The sequence below is a fragment of the Mauremys reevesii genome, unplaced genomic scaffold (assembly GCF_016161935.1).
Source record: "Mauremys reevesii isolate NIE-2019 unplaced genomic scaffold, ASM1616193v1 Contig8, whole genome shotgun sequence".
NCBI lineage: Eukaryota > Metazoa > Chordata > Testudines > Geoemydidae > Mauremys > Mauremys reevesii.
Window position 1 is genome coordinate 789,259 of NW_024100895.1, and position 15,414 is coordinate 804,672.

The 15,414-nt window shown below is 50.0% G+C and overlaps 1 protein-coding gene across 1 annotated transcript in view; it reads left to right on the forward strand.

Moving 5' to 3' along the window:
- Positions 1 to 15,414, forward strand: part of LOC120394814 (H-2 class I histocompatibility antigen, Q9 alpha chain-like) — a 38,748-nt gene that overhangs the window by 4,836 nt on the left and 18,498 nt on the right. Inside the window, exon 2 of the mRNA XM_039518962.1 lies at positions 13,511 to 13,774. Within this exon, the coding sequence (XP_039374896.1) occupies positions 13,511 to 13,774 (264 nt within the window). The remainder of the gene's footprint in view (positions 1 to 13,510; positions 13,775 to 15,414) is intronic.

The following is a 15,414-nucleotide window of genomic DNA, read 5'->3' on the forward strand; positions in this document are numbered from 1 at the left end:
GACAAAGGGGCTTGTTTGCAGATTTAACAAGTGGCTGATGGAGGCTGGGATCATGGGCTGATCGGAGGTGAGGGGTGACATTTTGGGAGCAAATGAGAGAGAGGGTGGGGATAGGCCACGAAGGGCCTCACAGTTGAAGACAGGCAGGTGATGTCTGTTTGGTGTGATGGAGAAGGAGCCAGTGGCGGGATGCAGAGAGAGAGGTGACATCGATCAGCGAGCTAGAAAAATGATCTTTTCAGCATGTTGTGAATGGACCTCAGCGGGTGAGACTGCGTGTGTCTAGGCCAGAGGAAAGGCTGTTGCAGCAGTCGAGACACGAGACACTGAGAGCCTGGACGAGAGTTTCAGCTGTGGGGGTGGATAGGAAGGGCCGTATCTTAGACGTGTTCTGCAGAACGGGCGAGCAAGACTTGGACATAACCTGGATGCGAGGACCTAGAGAGAGGTGTGAGTCCAAGATGATGCCAGGTTCTGGGCCTGAGTGACAGGCAGGATGCTGCATTGTCCACAGCAATTGAGAACGGAGGTAGCAGGGAGACCGTGGAGGGAGATTGGGAACTCTGCTTTAACCACACTGAGCTTGATCTGATGACGAGACCTCCACAAGGAGACCTCAGAGACAGGCCAAGAGGACAGAAGGAGACCGGCCTGGAGTACGAAGGCAGAGCTGTGAGTTGTTAGCACGGAGACGGTAGCTGGATTTGTGGGTGACTTTGCCCAGAGATAAGATGTAGAGGGAGAAGAGAAGGGGACCCAGGACAACACCCTGGGGGGACAGAGCCCCACAGACGGCTGGAGGGGAGATGGGGGAGATGCTCTGGTGGACATGGTGAAGGGGTGGTTAGAGGGGTCGGAGGAGACCCAGGAGGGGACAGCGCTAAGGAGACCAAGGAGAACAAGATTTCTAGGTTAGCCTGGTGATCGGTGTCGGGCGGCTGGCAGGCCAAGCAGGGTGAGGATGAAGCACTGAGTGCGAGTGTTAGCTAGGAAGAGTCGTTACAGACTTTGCAGGAGCGATTTCCCTGGAGCGCAAATGGTGGAAGCCGGAGTAGGGAGGGTCTGGGAGGGAATGGAGGACAGGAACTGCAGACAGCGACTGCAGGGGCACGTTCAGTGAGCTGAGAGATGAAAGGGAGAAGGGGAGGTCACTGGAGAGGCAAATGGAGCCAAAGGTCTTTTCGATGGAAGATGCTAACGTGTGTTTGTGTTGTGAGGGGGAACAGCTGGAGGGGAGTGCGGTGAGGAGATCAGGAGATGGGATGGGGTCAGCGGAGGGGTTGGAGGAGGAGAGCAGATGAGAAACGTCTGCCTCTGCGAGGAGGGAGAAGGAGGCAGGAATTGCAGGGTGGGAAGGGGAGGTGGGGGGGAGGGTTTAATTGTGTAAAAATGTTTCGGGGAAGAGATCCTGTGCAGAGCACAGTGGGGGCAGGAGGTGGGGAGGGTTTGAGGGGGGAGACGAAGTTGGAGAAGAGGCAGCTGGGACTGTGGGTGGGGGATCCAGCGAGGCTGGAGAAGTCAAGGTGTGTAGCAAGGAAAATGGCAGAACTGAGGGAGGGGAGAACAAATCTGTAGTGGAGGACGTCAGCCTGGCCATGAGATTTCTGCCAGAGACGCTCCGCAGTGTGAGATGGGAATGGAGGAGGCAGATGTTGGGGGTGAGCCGCGGTGGGGGCTGGCGGAGCCGACCTTGCGTTGGGACAGAGGGGCAAGAGAATTGAGGGTAGGGGAGAATGAATCACAACAGCCTCCTTCCAGACAATGCCGTGGTGTCCTCCCGCACTGAGGACACCTCTCCGGGCAGGGAACTCCAGTTAATAGGAAGTGACGGGTGACACTTATGGGAGATTCAATCATTAGAAACGTAGATAGCTGGGTTTGTGATGACCGGGAGAACTGCATGGGGACTTGTCTGCCTGGTGCAAAGGTTGCGGATCTCTCGAGACATCTAGACAGACGTATGTGCTGTGCTGGGGAGGAGCCGGTGGTCGTGGTACGTGTAGGTACCAGTGACCTAGGGAAGGGTAGGAGAGAGGTCCTAGGGGTCAAATTTAGGCTGCTAGGTAACAGATTGAAGTCCAGGACCCCCATGGTAGCATTCTCTGAAATGCTCCCAGTTCCATGCGCAGGGCCAGGTAGAGAGGCAGGGCTGCAGGGTGTCAATGCCTGGATGAGACAATTGTATAGGGATTATGGTGTAGGAAGGAGGGGTTTAGATTTATTAAGAACTGGGGAAACTTTTGAGAAAGGAGGAGCCTGTACAGGAAAGGTGGGCTCCATCTAAACCAAAATGGAACCAGATTGGTTTGGACAGAGACATTCCTTAGGGGAGGATCTGTTAATGGAAATTCTCCATGTCCTAGTAAGGAGGAGAGGATGGAAGATGACAAAACACAGGTAGGATCTGATGAGAAAGAGTCAAATGAAAGAGTCCCATTCAATTACATCACGTAATGGCAGACAGCTAAAAAATGGTAATGGTTTTTAAGTGCTTATATACCAATGCTAGAAGTCTAAATACTAAGCTGGGGGAACTAGAGTGCCTCATATTAAAGGAGGATGTTGATATAACAGGCATCACAGACACTTGGTGGAATGAGGATAATCAATGGGACACGGTAATACCAGGGTACAAAATATATCGGAAGGACAGAACAAGTCATGCTGGTGGGGGAGTGGCACTAGATGTGAAAGAAAGCGTAGCTTCAAATGAAGTAAAAATCTTAAATGAACCAAACTGTACCATACAGTCTCCATGGATAGTAATTCTATACTTGAATAATAAGGATATAGCAGTAGGGATATATTACCGACAGGGTGGATTGGATTTAAATCATGGTTTAAATCATGATTTAAATTACTAGTCAGGAAGACTCAAATAAAAGTGCATTCTTGTTGGTTGTTATAACCTTAATACGTATTCTTCACAACTCAAGAGATAGATGTAGGTCTCATGTGTAGAAGGTACACACTATGCATTTTTTAAAGTGATTTATTTTGAAAACTTTTCAGATTAGTTTTACAGCTATATCAGAAAATGAAGGATTGTTTGGTTATTTCATTTACCAAAGATAATTGAAGCAGCTAGTTCACCTCTCAGTGACTTAATAAATATCTCCAATTCAACAGGTTAATCATTAATATTTGGAGGATTTTCTTGCTATGCTGTATTAGGAGGAGAACATCACCAGACAGACATTTAAACTGTTTTATTTAACTAAAACAGGGGTTGGCAACCTTTCAGGAGTGGTGTGCAGAGTCTTCATTTATTCACTGTAATTGAAGGTTTTGTGTGCCAGTAATACATTTTAGAAGGTCTCTTTCTATAAGTCTATAATATAGAACTAAACTATTGTTGTATGTAAAGTGAATAAGGTTTTTAAAATGTTTAAGAAGCTTCATTTTAAATGAAGTTAAAATGCAGAGCCCCCTGGACTGGTGGCCAGGACCTGGGCAGTGTGAGTGCCCCTGAAAATCAGCTAGTGTGCTGCCTTTGGCACACGTGCCATCAGTTGCCTACCCCTGAACTAAAACAGCAACGTTATGTATTCTGGATTTTTTTCTTCAACAGCAAACATATAATTTAACAAAACAAGCATAAATTTTGAATTTAAACGTTCAAGTTTTTAAAATCAGGTTTGTTTTTGTTAAAATTGTTTAACTAAAATAGTTTAAATAGTTTAAAAAAAAATTAAATTGACTGTCAGCCAGGTCAACGTGAGAAATTTAAAATATTGGCTTCTGCAGCTAACTCAGTCGTGTGCACTTTCGTTTTCCTCTTTGTTCATAATCTGGAAAAGAAAAAGAAGCTTTCCTGCTTTTCAGGTCCCAAACGATTTCTCAGTTTGGAATGAATTAATGCAAAGGAAGAAAATATTCTTTCTACACTGGCAGAAGCAGCTACTGCTGTTAAAAGTGAGATTATCGCTTCAAAAGTCTCTGAATTCAAGTGCATAAGTGACTTCCACCAGTTCACTGAGGTGACTTTCTTTAAAACATCATCAGCAAATGTGTATTTCTTGAATGGTCACCCTAGCTCTGAAGTTTATTATAGTTGGCACTATGGGGGGATGGTTGCTGGATGCCCATGTCAGAGCCAACTCCTCTTCAGCAGTTAAGGTTTGACCCTGGTACCGAGTATTGAGAATATTTGCAAGAAGATGAGCTGGAGATAGTGCTTGTCCCATTCGTTTTTGAATACTTGTAATTTAACTCTCTCATTGCATATTTCTCTTTTTAACATCTCACTCGGTTCCTTCCAAATTTCAACAGCGTCAGCAATAAAACAACTATTTCCCTGTATTTTGTTCAAGGTGACAGAAATCGGCTTCAGGGTACTCAGCATGTGTTCAACATTTCTCTTAAGGCCAGTGTTGAGAACTTTGGCTGTGACGGTGCCATCTATTTTATCACGATTTTTTTCACAAACTGTCATCAAATTAGGCCAGTTCTTGATATAGTGCTCAGACAGCCCACTGCTGAGTTCCATCGCACGTCTTGTGGGAGGATTAGCTTGGTTCCTCTCACTCTTTTCAGAGCAGCTGCTGCAAAGTGGTTGTTTATGGAAGTATTTTGCAATTCCAACAACATTAGCCTTTATTTCTGGAACACCGAAGTCTTTGGCTAGGAGCAACAAAGAATCCTGTGGCACCTTATAGACTAACAGACGTTTTGCAGCATGAGCTTTCGTGGGTGAATACCCACTTCTTCGGATGCAAGTGGTGGAAATTTCCAGGGGCAGGTTTATATATGCAAGCAAGAAGCAAGCTAGAGATAACGAGGTTAGTTCAATCAGGGAGGATGAGGCCCTGTTCTAACAGTTGAGGTGTGAAAACCAAGGGAGGAGAAACTGGTTCTGTAATTGGCAAGCCATTCACAGTCTTTGTTTAATCCTGAGCTGATGGTGTCAAATTTGCAGATGAACTGGAGCTCAGCAGTTTCTCTTTGAAGTCTGGTCCTGAAGTTTTTTTGCTGCAGGATGGCCACCTTAAGATCTGCTATTGTGTGGTCAGGGAGGTTGAAGTGTTCTCCTACAGGTTTTTGTATATTGCCATTCCTAATATCTGATTTGTGTCCATTTATCCTTTTCCTTAGAGACTGTCCAGTTTGGCCGATGTACATAGCAGAGGGGCATTGCTGGCATATGATGGCATATATTACATTGGTGGACGTGCAGGTGAATGACACGGGGGTTGTGTGGCGGATCTGGTTAGGTCCTGTGATGGTGTTGCTGGTGTAGATATGTGGGCAGAGTTGGCATCGAGGTTTGTTGCATGGGTTGGTTCCTGAGCTAGAGTTACTATGGTGCGGTGTGCAGTTACTGGTGAGAATATGCTTCAGGTTGGCAGGTTGTCTGTGGGCGAGGACTGGCCTGCCACCCAAGGCCTGTGAAAGTGTGGGATCATTCTCCAGGATGGGTTGTAGATCCCTGATGATGCGCTGGAGGGGTTTTAGCTGGGGACTGTATGTGATGGCCAGTGGAGTCCTGTTGGTTTCTTTCTTGGGTTTGTCTTGCAGTAGGAGGCTTCTGGGTACACGTCTGGCTCTGCTGATCTGTCTCCTTATTTCCTCGTGCGGGTACTGTAGTTTTGAGAATACTTGGTGGAGATTTTCTAGGTGTTGGTCTCTGTCTGCGGGGTTAGAGCAGATGCGGTTGTACCTCAGTGCTTGGCTGTAGACAATGGATCTTGTGGTGTGCCCGGGATGGAAGCTGGAGGCATGAAGGTAGGCATAGCGGTCGGTAGGTTTTCGGTATAGGGTGGTGTTAATGTGACCATCAATTATTTGCACCGTAGTGTCTAGGAAGTGGACCTCCCGTGTAGATTGGTCCAGGCTGAGGTTGATGGTGGGGTGGAAGCTGTTGAAATCGTGGTAGAATTTTTCCAGAGTCTCCTTCCCATGGGTCCAGATGATGAAGATGTCATCAATGTAGCGTAGGTAGAGAAGGGGCATGAGTGGACGGGAGCTGAGGAAGCGTTGTTCCAGGTCGGCCATAAAAATATTGGCATATTGTGGGGCCATGCGGGTGCCCATAGCGGTGCCACTGATCTGGAGATATATATTGTCATCAAATTTGAAATAGTTGTGTCTGAGGATAAAGGCACAGAGCTCAGCAACCAGTTGTGCTGTGGCATCATCAGGGATACTGTTCCTGACAGCTTGTATTCCATCAGTGTGTGGGATGTTTGTGTAGAGAGCCTCTACATCCATGGTGGCTAGGATGGTGTTTTCTGGAAGGTCACCAATGCATTGTAGTTTCCTCAGGAAATCAGTGGTGTCACGGAGATAGCTGGGAGTGCTGGTGGCATAGGGTCTGAGTAGAGAGTCCACATATCCAGACAGTCCTTCAGTGAGAGTGCCAATGCCCGAGATGATGGGGCGTCCAGGATTTCCAGGTTTGTGGAAGCATACCTGAAGAATATACCTGAAGCATATTCTCACCAGTAACTGCACACCGCACCATAGTAACTCTAGCTCAGGAACCAACCCATGCAACAAACCTCGATGCCAACTCTGCCCACATATCTACACCAGCGACACCATCACAGGACCTAACCAGATCAGCCACACCATCACCGGTTCATTCACCTGCACGTCCACCAATGTAATATATGCCATCATATGCCAGCAATGCCCCTCTGCTATGTACATCGGCCAAACTGGACAGTCTCTAAGGAAAAGGATAAATGGACACAAATCAGATATTAGGAATGGCAATATACAAAAACCTGTAGGAGAACACTTCAACCTCCCTGGCCACACAATAGCAGATCTTAAGGTGGCCATCCTGCAGCAAAAAAACTTCAGGACCAGACTTCAAAGAGAAACTGCTGAGCTCCAGTTCATCTGCAAATTTGACACCATCAGCTCAGGATTAAACAAAGACTGTGAATGGCTTGCCAATTACAGAACCAGTTTCTCCTCCCTTGGTTTTCACACCTCAACTGTTAGAACAGGGCCTCATCCTCCCTGATTGAACTAACCTCGTTATCTCTAGCTTGCTTCTTGCTTGCATATATAAACCTGCCCCTGGAAATTTCCACCACTTGCATCCGAAGAAGTGGGTATTCACCCACGAAAGCTCATGCTGCAAAACGTCTGTTAGTCTATAAGGTGCCACAGGATTCTTTGTTGCTTTTACAGATCCAGACTAACACGGCTACCCCTCTGATATTTGGCTAGGAGGTGCATCAAATGGGCACTGCAACTGTATGTTATTAGCTTGGGACTCTCTTCTAAGTTTCTTATCTTGGATACATTTGCAGCATTGTCTGTGACCAAGCTGTGTACTAGACATTTGAATTTTTTTCCCCACAGTTTGTTATAGCTTCTACTGTTACTTCTTGTAATTATTCTGCTGCGTGTGCATTTCCTGATGTATCAGTTGTTTCTCCGTTGTCACACAAGCACATACAACAGGATCATTGTGGACATTGCTCCGCCCATCAAGACTCAGGTTAACAATTTCACCCTCTAGATCGTTTGCACACTGCTCAGTTTCTCTTTCATACACTTTATCCAGCAATTTGCCTGCGACATCTACCCTGTTGGGTGGACTGTATCCTGGGCTTCATGACTGAACCATGTTGATGAAGTGTGGGGTCTCAGTCATATGGAAGGGAGAGTTGTTTGCAGAAACAAACTGGACAATTTTTTCATCAATTACCTCTTTTTGTAATCTGCTGGTTCTTATCACAGACTTATCTGTGGTTGGTTTTGGATGATGGAGTTTTTTTCTTTTTGCCACAGGTGATAGCCACAGTATATGTGACATACATGATGTGACTGAAACACTGTCACTGGCAGATAACTCTGAAACTATAGAAAATGATGATGATCTTGAAGGTGGATAGTCTTCAGAATCCTTTATGTTAAGGATGGATTCTCCTACACAAAATAAGTCCAATGCGGTTATTTAATTATTACCATACTGCTCATTTAGTGTTACTCATTGCATTCACTGACACTCAGCACTACTTTAAAGGTGAAATTGTAAAAGGAAGATCTGCCTATTTCAGCTATTTATTTTTTCAGAACTGCATCTAAGATGATAGTTGCTACTCTATGGTGTGTGTGTGTGTATATATATATAAATATTTTTTTTGCTCAAACATGAGAATTCAACAATAGTCCTGAAGACAGGCAGTCCTTAAGAATGAAGTATGAAATAGTTTACCAACCTGAAGATCCTTCATGTTCAGACATGTTCCTTTCATCTTCAACGCAGCTTTCTCCTGAGAAGGAACACTTCTCATGATGTTGTTTCATTCAGGCAATCAGGCCTTGCATTTCTTTGTTGCACTGTTTGCATTTTGCACGCATGCCTGTCTTATCCACAGGTAGAGGAACTTCATTAAAATATTCCCCAAGTGGGTCTCTTTTACGGCCTGCTGCCATTATAGGTTTTCCCTTCTAGTGAGAGAATGGTATGGAAGATGTCAAATCAATGAAGGCTACACTCAGAAAGATCTCAAGACTTCTGGAATATGCTGCTCAAACAGTTACACTTTTGTTTCTACCACCTGTCCCTCCTTTCTCACGTTTTATCTCTGGACTTCTTCTCCTTGTCCAGATCTATTCTGCCCCCAACAATCTTCTGTTCATTGAACTTTTTGTAACTTTGCACTTTTAGAAATGGTAAGGGATTGATGCTGTGTACACAAATTTGCAGAGGGACAATAGGTGAGGTCTGTTATTTCTCACCTCTCTCTATAGTTAAAAACTTTTTTTGGTATTAACAAGCATGTTATCTCTGGAGACACAAATCCACAGTGTGAGAAGTGCAAAACTAAGCATCTCTGTTGGTATCTTCTAGACTGAGCACTGAGTTCCATTGGGTAGACAGAAAGATTAACCTAAATAATTTATACTGAAGCCCCTGGAGCCCCTTAAAATTGGGTCCCTAATCCATGAACTATTGGAACTCAGTTTACAAAACTTTTCCTAAACATAACATGAATATATCATCTCATACTATAGAATTAGAATTTATAATCCCTATTCCGTAATGTATCTTTAGATAGGTTTTTCCTAAAAAAGCATTTTATCAAAAAAATCTGATTTTTATTATTTAATCCTAGATTTTTTTTATCCACCCTGATTACCGACCACCTGACCAGGATCGTGAAAGTGACTGTGAAATGCGCAGGGAGATCAGAGAAGCTATAAGATTTAAAAAAAACGCAATAATGATGGTGGATCTCAACTATCCCCATATTGACTGGGTACATGTCACCTCAGGACGGGATGCAGAGATAAAGTTTCTTGACACCTTAAATGACTGCTTCTTGCAGCAGCTTGTCCTGGAACCTACAAGGACAGAGGCAATTCTTGATTTAGCCCTAAGTGGAGCACAGGATCTGGTCCGAGAGGTGAATAGAGCTGGACGGCTTGGTAACAGTGACCATAATATAATTAAACATCCCTGTGGCGAGGAAAACGCCACAGCAGCCACCACAGTAGCATTTAATTTCAGAAAGGGGAACGACACACAACTGAGGAAGCTCATTAAACAAATTAAAAGGTACCGTCCCCAAAGTGAAATCCCTGCGAGCTGCATGGAAACCTTTTAAAGATGCCGTAATAGAGACTTAACTTAAATGTATACCCCACATTAAAAAACACAGTAAGAGAACTGAACAAGTGCCACCCTGGCTAAACAACACAGTAAGAGAAGCACTGAGAGACAAAAAGGCATCCTTTAGAAAGTACAAGTTAAATCCTATTGGGGGGAAAATAGAAAGGAGCATAAACTCTGGTAAGTGAAGTGTGAAAATAGAATTAGGAGCCAAAAAAGAATGTGAAGAACAGCTAGCCAAAGAATCAAAAACTAATCGCAAAAAATGTAAGTTCATCAGAAGCAGGAAGCTTGCTGAACAGCCAGTGGGGCCACTGGACGATGGAGGTGCTAAAGGAACTCTCAAGGATGATAAAGCCATTGCAGAGAAACTCAATGAATTTTTTTTTTTGCATCAATCTTCCTGGCTGAGGATGGGAAGGAGATTCCCAAACCTGAACCCTTCTTTTTAGGTGACACATCTGAGGAACTGTCCCAGATTGTGGTGTCATTAGAGGAGGTTTTGGAACAATTGATTAAACAGTAATAAGTCACTGGGACCAGATGGCATTCACCCAAGAGTTCTGGAGGAACTCAAATATTAAATTGCAGAACTACTAACTGTGGTATGTAGCCTATCATTTAAATCCACTTTTGTACTGGATGATGAGGATAGCTAATGTGATGCCAATTTTTTTTAAAAGGCTCCAGAGATGATCCTGGCGATTACAGCCTGTAAGCCTGACTTCAGTACCAGGAAAATTGGTTGAAACTACAGTGAAGAACAGAATTATTAGACACAGAGATTAACACAATTTGCTGGGGAAGAGTCAACATGGTTTTTGTAAAACACAATCATGCCTCACCAATCACCTACAATTCTTTGAGGGGGTCAACAAGCATGTGGACAAGGGGGATCCAGTGGATATAGTGTACTTAGACTTTCAGAAAGCCCTTGACAAGATCCCTCACCAAAAGCTCTTAAGCAAAGTTGTCATGGGATAAGAGGGGAAGGTTCTCTCATGGATTGGTGACTGGTTAAAAGAGGAAACAAAGGGTAGGAATAAATGGGCTGTTTTCAGAATGGAGAGAGGTAAATAGTGGTGTCCCTTAAGGGTCTGTACTGGGCCCAGCCCTATTCCACATATTCATAAATGATTTGGAAAAAGGAGTAAAACAGTGAGGTGGCAAAATTTGCAGATGATACAAAACTACTCAAGATAGTTAAGTCCCAGGTAGACTGTGAAGAGCTACAGAGGGATCTCTCAAAACTGGGTGACTGGGCAGCAAACTGGCAGATGAAATTCAGTGTTGATCAATGCAAAGGTAATGCACATTGGAAAACATCCTCCCAACTATACATATAACGATGGGCTCTAAATTAGCTGTTACCACTTCAGAAATATCTTGGAGTCATTGTAGATAGTTCTCTGGAAACATCCACTCAACGTGCAGCGGCCGTCAAAAAAGCGAACAATGTTGGGAATCATTAAGAAGGGGAGGGATAAGACAGAAAATATTCTATTGCCTCTATATAAATCCATGGCACGCCCACATCTTGAATACTGCCTGCAGCTGTGGTCGCCCAGTCTCAAAAAAGATCTACACCTCTACCCCCATATAACCCTAATTTGATATAACGCGGTAAAGCAGTGCTCGGAGGGGGGCTGCACATGCCTGCAGATTAAAGCAAGTTAGATGTAACGCAGTTTCACCTGTAACGCGGTAAGATTTTTTGGCTCCCAAGGCCAGCGTTAAAGCGGGGTAGAGGTGTATTGGAATTAGAAAACATTCCACAGAAGGGGAACAAACATGATGAGGGGTTTGGAACGGCTGCTGTATGAGAAGAGATTAATGAGACTGGGACTTTTCAGCTTGGAAAAGAGACGACTAAGGAGGAATATGATAGAGGTCTGTAACATGATGAGTGGGGAGAAAATAAAGTGTTATTTACCCCTCCTCATAACACAAGAACTAGGGGTCACCAAATGAAATTAATAGGCAGCAGGTTTAAGTATTTCTTCACACAACACACAGTCAACCTGTGGAACTCCTTGCTAGAGGATGTTGTGAAGGCCAAGACCATAACAAGGTTTAAAAAAGAACTAGATAAATTCATGGAGGATAGATCTATCCATGGCTATTAGCCAGGCTGGGCAGGGATGGTGACCCTGGCCTCTGTTTGCCAGAAGCTGGGAATGGGCGACGGGATGGATCACTGGATGATTCCCTGTTCTGTTCACTCCCTCTGGGGCACCTGGCACTGGCCTCTGTCACAGACAGGACACTGGGCTCGATGGATCTTTGGTCTGATCTAGTGTGGCCGTTCTTACGTGGTTGGACCCCTCACCGAGGAGGTGGGAGATGGTGGGGCCAGTCCCCCTGCTCCACTGAGTTGATAACTAGTTGGCCAGAGAGGAGGAGGAGCAGCAGCAGCAGCCCTGCTCGCTGGATTGGGCCCCTGGGCTCTGAACAAAGGGGAGTGAGAGGGAAAGTGGCTGGTGCTGATGGGGCGGGGGACGGACACAGGGCGATCAGCAGCCGGGGGAGCAGCAGGAAAGAAAAGGGGGCGTCTGTGTCCGGTTATGTCTGAGCTGGGGGAGACCAGGCAGAGCTAAGCCAGGGCAGGGCTGTCCCTGGCATGTGTCCAGCGCCCAGCGCAGGGGGGCTCTGGTCTAACTAGCGAACAAGGCCCTGATCCTGCAGACACCGTGTGTAACGTTACTCAGGTGAGGGAAGCGCTGGTGGGGCTGTGTGGGGGAGGGAGGGTCTGAGCCCCCGACACGCTGAGGAGCCAGTGGGACCAAACAAGCCTGTGTCCGCCTGACCCCCAGGCGCCGACCCCCTGAGCAGAGTCTGACGTCGGGGGGACACTCACAGGGTGAAGGGACTCGGGGTTCAGTCTCTGCAGCACCTTTGTCTGGGAGCTGCAGCCCCTCCCGTGCCGCTCTTTGGCCCCGACCTGGCCTGTGGGGTGAACCCGAGGGCAGGGACGGGGCATCAGCCTGTGAGCTCCATGGGGCAGGGCTCATGCAGGGCCTGGCACAACAGGGGCCCATTCCCTGCAGGGGACCTGTGGGGCAGCCACAGCCTGAATCAGTGACCAAGTGTGTGCAGAGCTGGAGCCCTGGGTCTGGCCCCCCTGCAGCTTGGACACCCCGCCCCTGCAGACTCCCCCAAGCTTCAGCTCCTGCATCTCCTACCCCCCCCATCTCCTCCTGCTCCACCCTCTCCTGGGGGCTCCTCCTGGGACAAAGTGCTGCCCCCATAACCTCCTCATTCCCCTCCCCAGCCCTCCTCCCCTGATAACCACCTCCCCTCATCACCCTCCCTGCTGCCCTGCTCTCTGCCTGCTCCTCATGGGCCATCCAGCATTTCTTCCCGCAGCCCTGCCAAACTTTGGGTCCCCCGCCCTTCTCCTGCCCCATCCCCTGGGACTCCTGGGATAATGTGCTGACCTCCCCAAGCGCTCCTCCTCACTCCCTCCCGCCCTGCTCCCCTGCAGCCCTGTCAAGCTTTGGGTGCCCCTGCCCTTCTGCTGCCCCCGTCCCCCTTGGGGCGGCTCCTGGGATAATGTGCTGATCTCCCCTCCTCTCTCTCCAGTCCTGCCCCCCTCCTCTCTGCGCCCCTCCAGCCCTGATCCCCTCACCCCTCCCTGCCCCCTTCCTGGACCCCTCTCCTTCCTCACAGTCCCCAGCTGCCCCTCCCCCCCTGTTCCCAGGGGAGTGCCTGGCCCCTCCCCACCCTGCCCCTCCTCCCAGGGCCAGCGCCGCCCCTCGGTCCCGTGGGATGGGCCCCGCCTCCCCGGGGGGGGTGTCCAGCCTCCTGCCCCTCCCCCCGCTCTCCGTTCCCCTCGCCGCGTCCCACCTCCCTCCCACGTGGCCGCTCCCGAGTCCCGTCCCCCCCCGCGGGTCCCGGTGCCGGCTCTGACCCGCCCCCCCCGTCTCCCCGCAGGTCCGCACGCGCTGCGCTATTTCTTCACGGCGGTGTCGGAGCCCGGCTCCGGGGTGTCCCCGTTCAGCATCGTGGGCTACGTGGACGATCAGCTGTTCATGGACTACAACAGCGAGCGGCGGAGCGCGGAGCCCCGCGCGGAGTGGATGGCGCGGCGCGAGGGGCCGCAGTACTGGCAGCGGGAGACCCAGATCGCACAGGGCGAGCAGGCCACGTTCCGGGTGGACCTGAACACGCTGCGCGGGCGCTACAACCAGAGCGGGGGTGAGTGGGGGCCGGGCACTGCCCGGCCGGACACGGGGCTCGGGCTGCGCGGGGGGGGGCAGGGACTCACAGCGGGGTGGGGGGAGCGGACGAGGGGGGCCCAGGGAGAGGGGGTTGGTGTGAATTGGGGGTCGGCGTGGGGAGCGGAGGAGGGGACCCGCGGGGGTCGGTGTGAATTGAGGGGAGGGGAGGAGGGGACAGAGGACTCACAGGAGGGTGGGGCTGGGGGTGTTGGTGTGGGAGGAACCCACGGGGGTTAGTGTCACGGCGGTAGATGTGAACACCGGGTTCCCATGAGGAAGGGGACGGATACAACTGGGGGCGCATGGGGGTGTCATTGTGAACAAGGGCCCTGAGGGGCTGCAAAGGGGGCTGGTGTGAATGGGGAGGGGTGGAGGGACCCTGGGGTACTTTCTCACGGGGTCAGTGTGAACGTGGGGGGCAGAGGCACTCGTGGGGGGGGGCAGCAGGGGGGGTTCATGTGACAGAAAGTGTTTGACATCCTCCAGCGTGTGACTCTTGCTGTCCCCTCCCAAAACACCCGAGACGTCTCCTACCAGCCCCACGTCCAGCCACCTCTGCCCCCCTCTCGGGGTTGGTGACTCTGCAGCCTCCTGCTTACCCCTGGTTCCCCAGTGCCCCCCCCCAATTTTCCTCCTACCCTCTCCCACATCCCCCCGCTCCCCCTCCGGCTCCTGGGTGGGGGCTCCCATCTGAGTCTCCCAAACTCCCCCCAGCCCTAGGGGCGGCAGGTCCCTGTCGGTGTCTCCCACACACAGATCTGCCCCCCACGGTTGGCACTGGGGCGGCACCAGGGGGCCAGGGAGCGACACTGAACGTGGGGAAGGCGATAATCCCCGGTGCTGAACGCGGGGGCTGCAGGCCCAGCCGGGAGGCTCGGTGCAGGCGCAGCCCCCTACCCCCGGCAGCACCTCTCATGTGCAACCAGGCGTCCCGGAGCTCGGGCTCTGGTCTTGCAGCACCTGCCCCACAGGGTGCTCTTGGCCCCGGTGCCAGCCCTACGCCCAAGGAGGGGGGGAGGATGCAGGGGGCGTCCCTGCCAGCTCGCTAGGCAGACGGGGCTCTGCAGGGAGAGGCACCAGCCTGTGTCTGCCCATCCCCCTAGCAATCGGGGCTGGGGGGGGGAGAGAGGCCAGTTCCCCTCTCTGTCCCCCTACCAAGCAATTGGGGCTGCAGGGGCAGGGGTGGCCTTCACCGCCTGCTGTTGATATATGGGGGGGCTCCCTCCTGCCCCCCCATTCTCCAATCTCAGGCCTCTCGCTAATGGGGTGTCTCCCCTCTCACACCCCCCATCCTGGGAACAGCTCCCAGCGCTGAGCTTTAAGATCCCCACCCCGGGGTGTCCTGGCCCTGCTGCCTCCTCTCCCCCGGCCTTGGGCGGCGCCTCCTGGCCGGGGAGCCCCAGGGAAGAGGCCTGGGCTAGAGCAGGGCCAGTGGGGGGCAGAGGTGGGGGTGTGATTGGGATGGGCCCTGCAGGGAGGCGGCTGCTGGGGGCTGGGAGGGGAGGCTGGAGATCAGCGTCCCAGCCCCGAGCGGTCAGACGTCCTGCGTCAGGCCCAGACCCGTCGTGAGATCGGCTTCAGTAGCCTGGGATTTTACACCAGAATTTCCTTCCGTCT